We start from the raw sequence: 15,030 nt of genomic DNA, 5'->3' as shown, positions 1-15,030 counted from the left end.
AAGGACTTCAAATATCAGAATTATTAGTAACAATAATTTTAAGAATAATTTGAAAAAATAAATTAATGAGATTTGAATTTTCCATCATTATGTGGTTATTACCTGATCATTGTGAAAAGCATTCCAGTACTGGGTGGAAATGATATATTCAAAGCAGAGACTCAGTAGATCTGAAAGGCATAAATAACCTGTAGGACCAGGTGGCTCAGATGCCTGTGCTTTGTTTGCTCTCCTTCATATACACTAATGGTGTCACAGAGAATTCCTATGTTTAGATAACAAAGGAGGAAAAGGAAAACCAGGCTTGTGGAGTGGCTTACACCAAATACTAGCACTGGCCAGAAGTGATGCCTTATAGCCTGATTTAGAAGTGACCCTGAAATTCAACAGTGAGTAAAGGAAATCGTTTCTGTAGAAGGAGGGATGCTGGATCTATAGTAATTCATGGACAGTGATAACATGCTGACTGGTGAGCTAATCAGTGTCTTAGAACAAGATTAGAAGTTAGGTAAAAATGATGTGTGTGGTGGTTACGTGAGTGGGCCTCTCTGAAAGTGCACAGAGTGTGTAGATATTTTTGTGCCATCAGAGGGAGATAAAAAAAGCTCTCAATAACCGAGTGGACAAAATGACCCATCAGGAAATGGGCTTATGAGACCAACCTTTCAATAGCTTCTCTTCTAAACTGGAAGCAATTGGAGCAAAAAGGACTCCTCATAGCTTACACCTGGGTCGCCATTTTCCTACAGTGAGTGATAATATAGGCGTTTAGGAACAAAGGTGGTGAGTAGTAAAATGAGTGCATTCACCTGAGGTGTCTGTTGTTGTAAAGAAAGGCTTTAGTGTCCTAGAAGCTACTCTTATAAATGCAAGGATTTGTAACTTTGTGACAATTTTTTGCTGCCATCAAGAGGCAGGATGAAACCCAAAGGACGCCTCTACTATACCAAAGCACGTGTTGAAAAGATAGGACAATGGAAAGAACAGGAATGGAATACCAGCAAACAAGAGACAGTAAAAATGGTTTAAAACTTGCCGTACAAAAATTTTGAAATTTTGCGAAAAGCACTGAGGAGTTTATTTGTTGGAAATATTGAAAAATTTTAGACTTCTTTAGACAGCTGTTTTTATCTAGAATTACACATTGATATTGGGTCGGGGTGGATCACTGTGGTATTTTCAGTGCTTTATTGTTATGACTGAGTTGATCCTTCTGAGGATGGGGCTGAATGACAGACAGCCAAGAGGAAGTCATGAGCTTTGATGAACCTCTCAGAGAAAGTTCTAAGTTTCCAATTCTGAGTCAAACTTTTCATTTTCTTTATTCATGGTACTTATTTCAAAACTAGGTGTGGTAAGACTTGTTACCATTGTATCAGTAATATCGAATAGAAAATTATATATGTGTGTGGGAGAAGTGATAGGAAACTTCTGGGCTGGAACACAGCAGACTTGATAATGTTGACATGCTGTTTTTATCACTTCGTCAGCTTTGCAGGTTTTCCTGCAGTATCCAGATTTGTGCCAGCATTTTTTTCCACCATAGGCTAAATAACAAAAGAAGATAACGGTTATTTTAGGCTACTGATGCTTTCAGTTTTATAAGCATGACTGACTGTATCTTTGGCATCCTATGACAACATCATGGGTCATAATTAGACTCTGGTCTTAAGACTCCCAGCTCAGGCCTGGTAAATACCAGGTTTCTAAAAGTACCTTTTCCAACCTGCCCATTTTTTAACTTTTCTGAAAGTGAGATGAATCTTACCATAAATGAAAAGAAATTTGCTAGTCACAAGAAATTTGAGCTTACTATAACGAAGCTGCCTGGGGCTATGAGATGTTGTTCACACAAAGAAAGTTGATCTGTTGTCACTGTTGTAGAGGAGTTATTTGCATTGGTCATACTCTATGTGGTTAATTACTTTAAATATATATTCAAATGAACCTATAAAACATACTAGTAACAATAATGTGAATACCCATATGCTTGTATTCTCATTTTTAAAAAAAGATTTTATTTATTTATTCATGAGAGACACACAGAGAGAGAGAAAGGCAGAGACACAGGCAGAGGGAAAAGCAGGCTACATGCAGGGACCCCGACATGAGACTCGATCCCAGGTCTCCGGGATCACACCCTGGGCTGAAGGCGGCACTAAACTGCTGAGCCACAAGGGCTGCCCTGCCTGTATTCTCATTAAGAAGTAGAACATTACTAGATACTTAGAAGTGGAATGTTACTAGATACTTAGAATAGTGTAGATATTCCTACATGAGATGCTTTGTTTGCTTAGGTATTAAGGCAGTGCTTCTTCAATTTTGTAATGTGCATGTGAATCATATACAGACCTTTTTAAAATGTAGATTCTAATTCAGTTGGTGAGGCAGGGCCTGAGTTTCTGTTCTTCTAAATCCTCTAGGTGATGCCAACACTGCTGCTCCAAGGCTTACATTTTATAGAGCAAGGTTTCTGTTTAAGGTTTAAGGTTTCAACCATAAAAAAACCTCAGTGAACTTCATGTGTTTAATATTCAATAGTGTATTAGTATAATTCAATAGTGTTTAATGTTTATGTGTTCTATGCTTTCCAACTAAATGCCATATTAGAACTAAAAATTTCATGTGTTTAGAAATTAAATAATATGGTAAAAAATAAAACTTAAATTAGAAGAATAGTAAAATAAAGTCAGGAATAATGAAGTCAGAATAAATGAGATCAGAAAACTTCTGGAAAGACTAAGAAAAAAAGGAAGACAAAAATGACAGCTATAGTGAAATGGTGAACTCAAAACAGATTCACTGTATTAAAAATAACAGAAGAAAATTATCAATAACTGTACACCACTAAAATTAAAAATCTAGATGAAATGGGTAAATCCTGAAAAATATTCCAGGGATGGCACAGGAAGGAAATGTAAACTTGAATAGATCAATGAGTGTTAAGAAACTGGGTCTATATTTATGAACAAAATGGAGTTATAATTCTTTTTCCCTCCTGTTTTCTGGAACATTTTATATAAGGTAATACTTGGATTGATCTTCTGTGAAATTAGGAGAACTCACATTTAACATTATCTGTCCATTAACAGATGAATGAACAAAGAAAATGTGGTGTGCACATGCAATGGAATAATACTCAGCCTTTAAAAGGAAGGAAATTCTGACACATGCTACAATGTGGTGAGCACTTAAGTCATAATGCTAAGTGAGATAGCCAGTCACAAGAGGACAGATACTATATGAGTTCACTCGTATGAGGCACCTAAAATAGTCAGATACAGAGAGATGGAAAGTAGCATGGTGGTTGTCAGGGGGATGAGGAGGTCACTTTCTATCAGGTACAGAGTTTCAGAGTTGCAGTGAAGAGTTTTGGGGAGAGATGGCGGGGATGGTAATGCAGCAATGAGGATGTGTGTAATGCCCCTGAACTATACACCTAAAATGGGTTAAGATGGTACATTTTATGTTTTACGTATTTTACTAAAATTTTAAAAATCATCCAGGGCTGAGGTTTTGGGGAAGAAGAGGTTTCTTACTGCTATTTCTGTTTCTTAACACTCATCGATCTATTCCATACTGTAACAATGACACCATGGCTCAAGGACGAAAGCATAGATGATTCAGCATATAGTTCTGGGAAAACTGGCTCACTCCATGAGAAAAATCAAAAGTGAATTTACACATTTCATCTCGTGTCTTGATCTGAATGTGAAAGGCACAGCAAAAAAGTTGTTAGAAAATAGTATCAGAGCTCAACATCACTTGGTGTGAGGGAAATGCAAATCAAAACTGCAATGAGATACCACCCCACACTGGTCAGAATGGCTAAAATTAGTGACTCAGGAAACAACAGATATTGGTGAAGATGGGGAGAAAGGGGAACCCTCTTACACTGTTGGTGGGAATGCAAATTAGTACAGTTACTCTGGAAAACAGTACGGAGATTCCTCAAAAAGTTAAAAATAGAGCTACCCTACAATCCAGCAATTGCACTACTAGACATTTATCCAAAGGATACAAACATAGTGATTCAAAGGGCACAAGCACCCTAATGTTTATAGCAGCAATGTCCACAATAGCCAAACTATGGAAAGAGCCCATCCATCAACAGATGATTGGATAAAGAATACATGTGGGTATATACTTTTTAACTTTTTTTATATATACTTTTTTTTTGTGATTTCACTTATTTATTCATGAAAGACAAACAGAGAGACAGAGACATAGGCAGAGGGAGAAGCAGTCTCCCGTGGGGAGCCCTATGTGGGACTTGATCCCAGGACCCCATTATCACAAACTGAACCAAAGGCAGATGCTGAATCACTAAGCCACCCAGGTCCCCTAAATAAAAAATTTTTAAAAAGAAAATAATGTCAGACATTATTTTTGAGACATAAGAATGGGGAAAAAACTTCTTTAATAAGATGACTGAGCAGGGACGCCTGGGTGGCTCAGTGGTTGAGCGTCTGCCTTTGGCTCAGGTCATGAGCCCGGCATCCGGGATGGAATCCACATCAAGCTCCCTGCAGGGAGCCTGCTTCTCCCTCTGCTTATGTCTCTGACTCTCTCTGTATCTCTCATGAATAAATAAAATCTTAAAAAAATAAAAAATAAAATGACTGAGCATTGCCCACAAGGCAAAAAAATTGTTGAATTTGATTAGACCAGAATTAAGTATTTCTGTTCAATGAACGACATATCATGGGCAAAGGTTATATGTAGATGACAGTTTGGGAGATAATATACCCAATGACTAAAGCTGACTGGAGAATCATATCAAAGATAAGGAATTCCTGGAGATCAACAAAAAAGCATCACCTGCACAGAAGAAATAATGGCCAAATGCCACAAATAGGCAATTAATAGAAGTGGAAAGAGTCACTTGTTCATTCATTCAACAATTTTTATTAAGTGTTGACTACATATCAGACACTGTTCAAGATACAAGAGGATATACATCCATTAACAATATAAATGAAAAGTCCTGCTATCATGGAGATGTTGGTCTTTTCCGGAGATAGTAACACAATAAGTAAGAGAAAAAGGTGATGCTTTCTTTCTTTCTTTTTTTTTTTAATTTTTATTTATTTATGATAGTCACACACACACAGAGAAAGAGAGAGAGAGAGAGAGAGAGAGGCAGAGACACAGGCAGAGGGAGAAGCAGGCTCCATGCAGGGAGCCTGACGTGGGATTCGATCCCGAGTCTCCAGGATTGCACCCTGGGCCAAAGGCAGGCGCCAAACCGCTGCGCCACCCAGGGATCCCAGCTTTCTTTATATTAGACATAGTTAAATACAGACAAGCATTATGGAGAGTGGTGAAGCAGGAAAGTTTGGGCAGGAAGTGTGTGATTGAAAGGGAAGGAGTAAGAGACTTCATGGAGAGGACGTGAAAGAAGGAGCTTTGATGCTAACTGTGGGAATGGTGTACCAGGGAGGAGAAGCAGCAGGTACAAAGGCCCAGAGGCAGGATCTATCCTGAAGTTTTGGAAAAACCATAAGGTAGTGATGCTGTCAACAGAATAAGTTAGGTGGAGAGTAACTAGAGAAAAAAAATGGAGGTTAAGATCTCAAAGAGTCTTGCAGGTCATTGAGAGGAAGCCATTCATGTATTTTGATCATAAGAGAAATGCAAATTAAACAATGGTGTAAGGGCACCTGGGCAGCTCAGTTGATTAAGTACCTGCCTTCAGCTCAGGTCATGATTTCAGGGTTCTAGGATTGAGCCCCGCATGGACTCCCTGCTCAGTGGGGAATCTGCTTCTCCTTCTCACTCTGCCCCTCTCCCACATTCATACTCTCTTTCTCTCTCTCAAATGAATAAATAAAATCTTTAAAAAATTAAATAAGCCAATGGCATAATATTACTTTATGCCCATGAGACTGGAAAAAATAATGTGAGTGTTGGAAGGAATATGGTGATATGGTAGCCCTGGTGCACTGCTGGTGAGAGGTGGGGAGATTTCCATGTTTATAAAAATGTCACTAATATTTATTCTTGTCTTTAAACTTAGGAGTTGTCCAAGATGAAACATGAAGACTTTATGCTTCTTTCATCCTTTGAACTATTCCTTCAAGGGAATGGATCCAAATTTATCTCTTACCAGAACCCTCAGACTTGAAACCCCAGAACATGTAATATTTCCCCACATGCTCTGAGTTCCCATGATTCATGGATTGCTTTTACCAAATCTTTCACATCTGTCTCTTTCCTAGTCTCACCACCCTCATCAGAACTCAAAGCAGACACAATTGGTTCCATGTGGACCATCTGAAATTGTCCCTGATTGTGTTTAGAATTGCAACCAGAGTATTACTCAAACCCCATAGCTAGCAATTTTTATAGGCAATGTCATAAGAGGTAAATAAGGGAGGAATTCATGTAAGAAAACATTTTACACTGACCTTGAACCTGGCCATTTGGCTCCCATAAATCTATTCTATATCAATCTTTTTATATAAGTATGATTACTGATGTGTTATTAGAAAATTAGGAAATTCTCAAATGACTACCTAAATTATGACTTATCTTACAGTGAGATTTCACAACTTTACAAAGAATGAGGTAGATCTTTTGGTGACGTTATAGAAAGATAATCCCAAAATACTGTTAAGTGAACAAAAGAATGCTGTATAAACTTGCATATAGTATGTTTACATTTTTCTTTTTAAAATTCTTTTATTCAATTATAATAATGCTAAGTGAAATAAGTCAGAGAAAGGGAAATATTATATGACTTCACTTATATGTGGAATTTAAGGAACAAAACAAACAAAGAATAAAGAGACAAACAAAAAACCAGACTCTTGGGACACCTGGGTGGCTCAGTGATTGAGTGTCTGCTTTTGGCTCAGGGTGTGATCCCAGAGGCCCGGGATTGAGTCCCACATCAGGCTCCCTGCATGGAGCCTGCTTCTCCCTCTGCTTATGTCTCTGCCTCTCTCTCTCTCTCTGTGTCTCTCATGAATAAATAAATTTTAAAAATCTAAAAAAAGCTTTCTCAAAACTTTTATGGCAAAAAATATAGGAAAGAGGGCTTTGGAATCATTTTCAGGCTGGCACCAAATGGAAAGAGAACTGATGTGCGTCAAGCTCTCATCTGGTTCCTTAGGTGGCAGCTTGGAATATAGAACCCAAAACAACTCTGGATGTTGTGGTTGCCCCTGTCTATTGAGGACAACTTGTCCTACCCTTAGGTTCTACCCCTGCCAGGGACATGGGCCCAGTGTAGGGGCCATGGAGATGCCCAGGTTGGAGGGGTCCAGTAACATTTTGAACACTCTATAGGTCAGACGGATCCTGCCTCCATTTCTGCAACCTCCCTGGGTTCTGATTACCTGGGATCACTTGTGGTAGGAACACAAGAATAGCAAAAGTCAGGAACAGGAGTCTCATGGTCCTTGGGAAGCAGAAGCCAGTGGATCCAGGAGTCCAGAACACTTGGTGCAGTTCAAACCTGATCTCGAGTTTTATTGGCCTCTCTGGGGTGGGGCTGAGGGCTGGAGCACTGAACTGGACAGATACAGACAGATATGTAAGAGCTAATCCATGCAGAACATCAGTCTGTTGGCTGGTACATTGATTGAGCATCTGTTACAGACACTGAGAGAAGATGTGGATGATTAAAGCCACAGCTTTTGGGAAGTGACTGAGGATGGGTGTCTGGGTGGCTCAGTCAGTTAAGCATCTGCTTCAGCTCAGGTCATGATCCTGGGGTCCCGGGATTAAATCCCATGTCCAGCTCCCTGATGGGGAGAAGGTCTGCTTCTCCCTCTGTCCCTCCCCTGCTCATGTAGGCGTGCACTCTCTCTCTCTCAAATAAACAAAACTATTTTTTAAAAAAGGGGAGTGACTGGGGACATGGAGAGGGAGGGCTTGCCCACAGGCCATCTTTCCTGGCTTCTCCAGGAGTCCTGCCTTCCCTGTTCACAGTCCTGCTCACACTGGCATAAGCCCACATTTGAACTGTTTACTTGTCTGTCTCCCCACACTGCACTGTGAGATTGCTGAGAATAAGGACTGTCTCTCATTTTTTAATCCCTCCAAGGTACATAGCATTTTCTCAGTGATGGTTGGTGGAAATAAAGGTTAAAAACACATGCTAATCTATAGTCCAAATTCCTCACTTACATATGTGCCTACCAGGGGAAGTGACTTGCCCGAGACAACAGAGCTGGCTTGCTGTAGAGTTTGCAGGAGATAATTTGTAATAGGACTCAAAGGGGGATAATATCCAATGTCATCAGAAAGACTCCCTACCCAAGGCAGCTCCACAGTGACTTGGGATATTACTTTTGACAAGGGCACCCTGGAGGCCATTGGAGGTCTTGAAGTCATCGTGAAGGCCTTTACATTCAGATCTGCCTTTGAGATGCAGATGATGTGATCCTTACAGTTGACTAGCTTTATCTTGCCTCCTTATAGCATTTTCACACCACATCAACTCGTTTCCTCTTTTTTACTTGGCCCTAAAAGTCCCTGTAGAGCTTTAGAGGGGGTTGCTGATTCTACTGGGATCAATGACCATATCTGCAGGAGAACAGTCTGCAGGAATTTGCAGGGCTGGCATGTGTATAAAGAAATTGTTCTCTTATTGGATGACCCCATGTAGAGTGCCCAGGATGGTGATGGGCTAGTTCCAAATTAATTTTAGCATTATATTAGTTATTATTATAGTTATAGTTAATATAATTTTAGTATTATATTATTTAGTATTAGGCTGAACTCTCTTACTAGGACATGGCTGCCCAGAGAGGTCAAAGGTATTCTGTAACTGACTTGGTCAAGTTGAGGCTAAGTAATGGAGTAGAACTTTCTACATAGGATAAAGAATAGCTTTTCTGATTCCATCCAAGCATAAAAGCTTATGTTTTAAATGTTATGAATGGTGTGTCCCTATGTCTTGATGATGAAGAGACCCCTGACCCTTTCAAAATGGAAGGCTTTGAGGAAATCATTCTTTGTCTTACTACAGAAAACCAGGAGCATTTGAGTCACCCCACTCCAACTCATAGTCTGCCCTAATGTCTGAGATGGCAGTGGGGGGAGTGCAAAAGGGTAATTCCTTAAAAGGGGGAAGAGCCTATTACAGGGGAGAAGGTAAGTGGGTGTGGCCCATGGTACCACTGTCTGGGGCCCTGTGCCCACTTTCAGCCATTCTTTTTGTGGGGATAAGTTGGGATCTTACCCATCAATAAATATACCTGGAGGATATTATTTAGTTATTGTTTACCTATCCATTGGGCTTTCATGTTGCTGAAAGCTATAAAAGAGCTGTACTGAGGTATAATTAACAAACAATAAATTGTACATATTTAAAGCATACAATTTGATAATTTTGACATGTATAATTAATACATGTCAAGATAATTAACATATCTACTATTTCCCAAAGATTCTTCATGCCTCTTTGGAATCCCCTCCCCCCCTTGCCTCTGCCTGTCCTCTACCTCAGGCAGCCTCTGATCTGGTTTTTGTAATCATGCATTAGTTGATTAGTTGTATTTTCCAGAATTATATATAAATGTAATCACACAGTATATACTCTTAAAAAAATCTGACTTCTATACTTCAGTGCAATTATTTTAAGATTTATCCATGTTGTGACATGTTTCAGCAGTTCACTCCTTTGTGTATGCATACATGGTTTTGTTAGCCATTTTGTTTGAGTCTAGTTGACACACAATGTTACAGTACTTTCAGATGTACCACATAGTGATTCCATAAGTTTATATGGTTTACTCTTTTTTATTGCTGAGTAGTATTCCACAGGGTGAATATACCATTGTTTAGCCACTCAGACATTTGGATTGTTTCTAGTTTTGGCTATCACAAATAAAGATATGAATAAAGAGTCCAGAAATCAAGGGCCTTCATGGGGTTGGAAAATCAGACTGATACTAGGTCCCAAATAATAAGAGATGAGATTTAAAAGGCATTGAACAACTAAATCCCAGTAAAATATTTCAGGTGAGGTGGAGTGAGGGAAAAGATTAGAGGAATGATATGGACTTCCGGTTTTAGCCTGAGAGCCTCAAGGTGGCTACTACTCATGGGGAAGAGAAAGAGAGAGAGAAAAAGAAGAGAGAGACAGAAGAAGAGCGAAAGGGAGGGGGGAGATGGGAGAGAGGGAGGGAGGGAAAGAACAGTGCAAAGAAGTATAAAAATAATTTGAGAAGTAAGTGTAGAATGGAGCATAGGGTTTGGTTAGTTGCAGATGGAACTGATTAGAAGCAAATAGATTAGGAGCCTACTAAGTCTTCAAAAGTACCATATTGCCAGAGAAACTTTTAACCCTAGGCCAACAAAGTCTTTGTGAGATGTAAAACAATTTTTTGTTTTCCAGTCTTCCATAGGGAGGCAGGCTTCAGAGGCAAGTTCCCAAAATTCAGATATAGCCAAGAAGAATTATGTATGTAAAGAAGAAGCTCCAAGGGATGGATTTAGGGGTCACAAAGAATAAAGGGCAAGGGAACTCATCTCAGAGAACAGAATCAGAGCATCAGGAAGGGTTCTCCCCTGGGCACAGAGTAAGAGCTTCACAATTTGGGCCTAATGGCATTTCAGCATTGCTACAGAATAATGGCTGCTGGACTTTTTTTTAAAATAATAAATTTATTTTTTATTGGTGTTCAATTTGCCAACATACAGAATAACACCCAGTGCTCATCCCGTCAAGTGCCCCCCTCAGTGCCCGTCACCCATTCATCCCCACCCACTGCCCTCCTCCCCTTCCATCACCCCTAGTTCGTTTCCCAGAGTTAGGAGTCTTTATGTTCTGTCTCCCTCTCTGATATTTCCTACCCATTTCTTCTCCCTTCCCTTCTATTCCTTTTCACATTATTTATATTCCCCAAATGAATGAGAACATACAATGTTTGTGCTGGACTTTTCTAAATGAGAATATTTGTTGTAGTTGCTTTACTCCTCACCCAGCATTTTATATGATGTGGATCAGCAGATAACTTGTCTTTTTAGTTCATAGGTGTCAGACTGAGGAGATCCACATCTGGACCTGTGGTGAGGGCCATGCATCACTCAGGGCTACTGGGTTTTCAGCAGGATTGGATTTTGAACCGTATATCTTGGGAAGGTATTGAGTGTGTTATATTTGAGGAAGAAGAAATTAAGAGGATGTAACTACTTCAGCTAAGTTTTTGTCATGCAGCTAGGTTTGTGTCACATGACTGAGCTCTGGCCAATGGGAATAAGTAGAGAAATGATGTTTGTTGGTGGTTATAACCATTTCAGATGGGTTGATTAGCAGCTAGGTTGGTGTCATGTGACTGGGCTCTAGCAATGGGATTAAGTAGAGAAATGATGTAAGTCTTCCTGCTCTGACTCATAAGGATACTTCATGTGATTAACCAGCCTTCTTTTCCTGTGCTGTGATAATCTTAGATGCCACATGTTTCAAATGCTGTAACGAATACAAGATAGAGAAGGTGACCATCCTTGGACTTTTTATAAACAAACATAAATTATGGTTGTTAAACCACTGAGATTTTAGGGCTTATTTGCTATAATCTATCCTTTTGTCACTATACACTACCTAGCAAATATTCTTTGTGTTCTCTTCTTAGAACATTGTTCCTATGATTTTTTTTTCATGGCTATATGCTTTAGATTTTAGCTTGAATGTTATGTTCTCAGAAGGGATTTCTATGAATACTCCTAATTGAATAGGAGAGGTCCTCCTGTTCAAGTTGTCATTTGGTTTGAAGGCCTTCCTTGTTTCATTTGTATTAGCAATCACAAATCATGTATATTTTCACTTGTTTATTTTCCACTTTCTTTGCTAGACCATGAGCTTCATCAGATCAGCTAACAAGCCTGTCATCTCCAGCACTGTAGCTCCAGTGTCAACCACAGGTCTTTCAACAACCTAGGTATTTAGAAAATATTTGTTGAATAAATTAATGAAATTATTATCCCTTTCTGGCCTTAGTTTTCTCATCTACAAAATGTGATAGTACTAGTATGTCACAGGGGTTCTGTTCTGTTTTAGTGCTGCTAGGTTTTAGTAGTGTTTTATTCTTAGAACTCAATTGTATTTCCCCAAGAAGGGAAATTGAGCTCCTGGCATTGTAACATGTGAAGTTTAGATAGAATGGTATCAGCAGAGAGCTCATAATTATTTAGTAACAAAAACTGATTGGATTAGGGATACTGGGCTGGGAACTATCTGCAGGACAGTGGCCAGTAGTCTGGGTTTAATTGTACTTGCTGTTATAAGCTCTTTCTATTCAGGATAAGATTTTCTTACAAGTTCCCATACCTCGAGATTATCACACATTCAAACCATGAAGGGGAACTCAAAGTTCCTCATCCTGCTGATCTCCAAGAAGATGGAGCTGTGCAAAGATCAAAACCAAAATGGTGGAGTCCTCGAGGATTTCTAAGTGGTCCCTTGGAATGGACCTTTTAGTGGAGGTAACAAAAAGGGTATGAAATAAAACTGATATTGAGCTCTGTCCTCTCTGTAGTGCTTATGCTGGAGAATTTATTTGAGCTTTTATCCCCTTGTTTTTTTCTGGGTCCTCCTCTCCTTACACACACATCCTCAAGAAAGCAAGTATTATCATGTAGGGTTCAGCTACCTCCTGGATAGGCCCTTGGATTGCCAAGTATGATCTGAACTTGGGTCAAGAAAATAAGCCCCATGAAGTAGTGCCTGGCTTACTTGTTCAGAGGAGCATGTGACTCTTGATCTCAGGTTGTGAGTTCAAGCCCCACATTGGGTGTAGAGATTACTTAAAGAAATAAAGCATTAAAAATATATTTAAAAAAAGAAAAGAAGCCCAGAGAGCCTGAAAATCAACAGGGTTGTCTTTGTCATCTAGTCCTTAAGTAAAGGAGACAGAAGGATTCTTCAGAACTTTCCTCTGGCCAGCTGCATTCTAAAGCAGGATATCAGACAGAAGGCTTTTCTGTTTGTTTATTTATTTGGTGAAGTGGCTATTTTATTTTTAAGTGAAATAACTGATATAATATTGGTAAATTTAAGGTGTAGAGCATGTTGATTTGATACATTTATATATTGCAATAGGATTGCCATTTCAGTGATAGCACTTCTATCATGTCACATAATTATCTTTCTTTTTTTGTGGTGGGAATAGTTAAAATCTAGTCTTTTATCAAGTTTGATGGCTATAATACAATACTGTTGTCTATATTCACTATGCTGTGCATTAAATCTCCAGGATTTAATATTTACCTACTAGTTGCAAGTTTCTGACCTTAATAACCTCTCTCTTACCCCTGGTAACCTATCCCCCAGCCCCTGGTAACCACTATTTTACTTTCTGTTTTTACGAATTTGGCTTTTATTTAGAGTCCACATATAGGTGATATCATACAGGATTTGTCTTTTTCTATCTGATTTATCTCACTTAGCATAATGTCCTCAAGGTCCACCCATGTTTTGCAAAAGGCAGGATTTCCTTCTTTCTCATGGCTGAATAATATTCCATTGGATATATGCACCACATCTTCTTTACCCACTCATCCACTGGTGGACACTTAGATTGCTTGCTTCCATATGCTGGCTACTGTGCACAATGCTGCAATGAACATGGAAGTGCAGATGTCTCTTTGAGTTCCTATTTTCACTTCCTTTAAATATATGCCCAGAATTGAAATTGCTGGATCATATGGCAGTTCTGTTTTAGATGTTTTGAGGAACCTCATATTGTTTTCCCCAGTGGCTGCACACATTTACATTCCTACCGACAGTGCATAATGATTCCCTTTTCTCCACATCCTCACCAATCCTTCTTAACTCTTATCTTCTTGGGGATAGCCATTTTAGTGTGAGGTGATTTCATATTGTGATTTTGAGCTGAATTTCCCTGTTGGTTGGTAATATTGAGCATCTTTTCATGTACATGTTGGCCATTTGTATGTCTTCTTTAGAAAAATTGTTTTGTTCAGGTCCTTTCCCCATTTCTTAATCTGACTGCTTTTGCTACTGAATTGTTGTATGTTCTTCATATATTTTGGATATTAATCCCTTGCCAGATAAATGATTTGCAAATATTCTACCCCATTCCATGGATTTCTTATTTATTTTGTTGACAGTTTCTTTTGCTATGCAGAAGAGTTTTAGTTTGATGTACTCCTATTTGTTGATTTATGATTTTGTTGCTTGGACTTTGGTATCACATCCAAAAAATCATTGCCAAGACTACTGTCAAGGGGTTTCCCCCTAGGTTTTCTTCTAGAAGTTATTCAGTTTCAGGTCTTCAGTTTCAGTCTTTAATCCATTTTGAGTTCATTTTTGTGAGTGGTGTAAAATAGGGGTACAGTTTCATTTTTTCTGCATATAGTTATCCAGTTTTCTCAGGACCATTTAATGGAGACACTGTTCTTTCTTCATTGAATATTCTTCACTGGGGCACTCTTGTTGAATATTAGTTGATCATATATGTGGGGACTTAATTCCAAGCTCTCAAATTTGTTCCATTGGTCTATGTCATACAGACATTTACAACCAAAGATAGGTTAATAATAAATGGGATGCATTTATCTGAAATGTCTTCTGTTTTATAAAGAAATTCTTAGTGTCCTGGTAGCTATTGGCCAAAAAATCATGGAGCTACTTATGTTGAACCAGAAGGCAAATATAAAACAAAGAATTTCCCAGATATTTCTCAAACTCATTGGTCTAGATGGAGAGAAGAGTACCTTTGACATGGGACACTAGCAAAGCAGGTGCAAAAGAAATGGAAAAATGTTTTTCTTGGATGAAGTAATTTGATACTTGATGTTTCAAAAAATTGAGGAAATTTACATGGGAAACATTGAAGTTTTCTTCTATTATAGTGATCTATTATTGTTTTGTTTAGAATTATATATTGGTTAAGGTGGAACACCATTGTATTTTCAGTGAGTACTTTGGGCACCTCAAGGTCTTAACCCAGTCTTGTGAACATAGAGATGAATGACAGTTGAAAGGAGATCATGTGCATTAATGGACCCATGGAAGAGAGACTGAAATTAACAATCCCTGGCCTGACAAGTCCC

The 15,030-nt window shown here is 38.8% G+C and overlaps 1 protein-coding gene and 1 long non-coding RNA gene across 2 annotated transcripts; one reads left to right on the top strand and one right to left on the bottom strand.

Moving 5' to 3' along the window:
* Window positions 1-43: 43 nt before the first annotated feature.
* LOC119865647 lies at window positions 44-6,777 on the top strand. The gene is made up of 3 exons (XR_005377729.1): window positions 44-389; window positions 3,093-3,183; window positions 6,020-6,777. It is a non-coding gene; the product is annotated as an uncharacterized LOC119865647 (long non-coding RNA).
* On the bottom strand, window positions 1,285-7,401 carry DEFB118 (defensin beta 118). The gene is given in 2 exon segments (NM_001284489.1): window positions 1,285-1,547; window positions 7,344-7,401. Coding segments are annotated over 2 exon segments (321 nt in total).
* Window positions 7,402-15,030: the final 7,629 nt, after the last annotated feature.

Source organism: Canis lupus, chromosome 24 (genome assembly GCF_011100685.1).
Source record: "Canis lupus familiaris isolate Mischka breed German Shepherd chromosome 24, alternate assembly UU_Cfam_GSD_1.0, whole genome shotgun sequence".
Taxonomy (NCBI): domain Eukaryota; kingdom Metazoa; phylum Chordata; class Mammalia; order Carnivora; family Canidae; genus Canis; species Canis lupus.
This window is presented reverse-complemented; position numbering and strand designations above follow the sequence as displayed.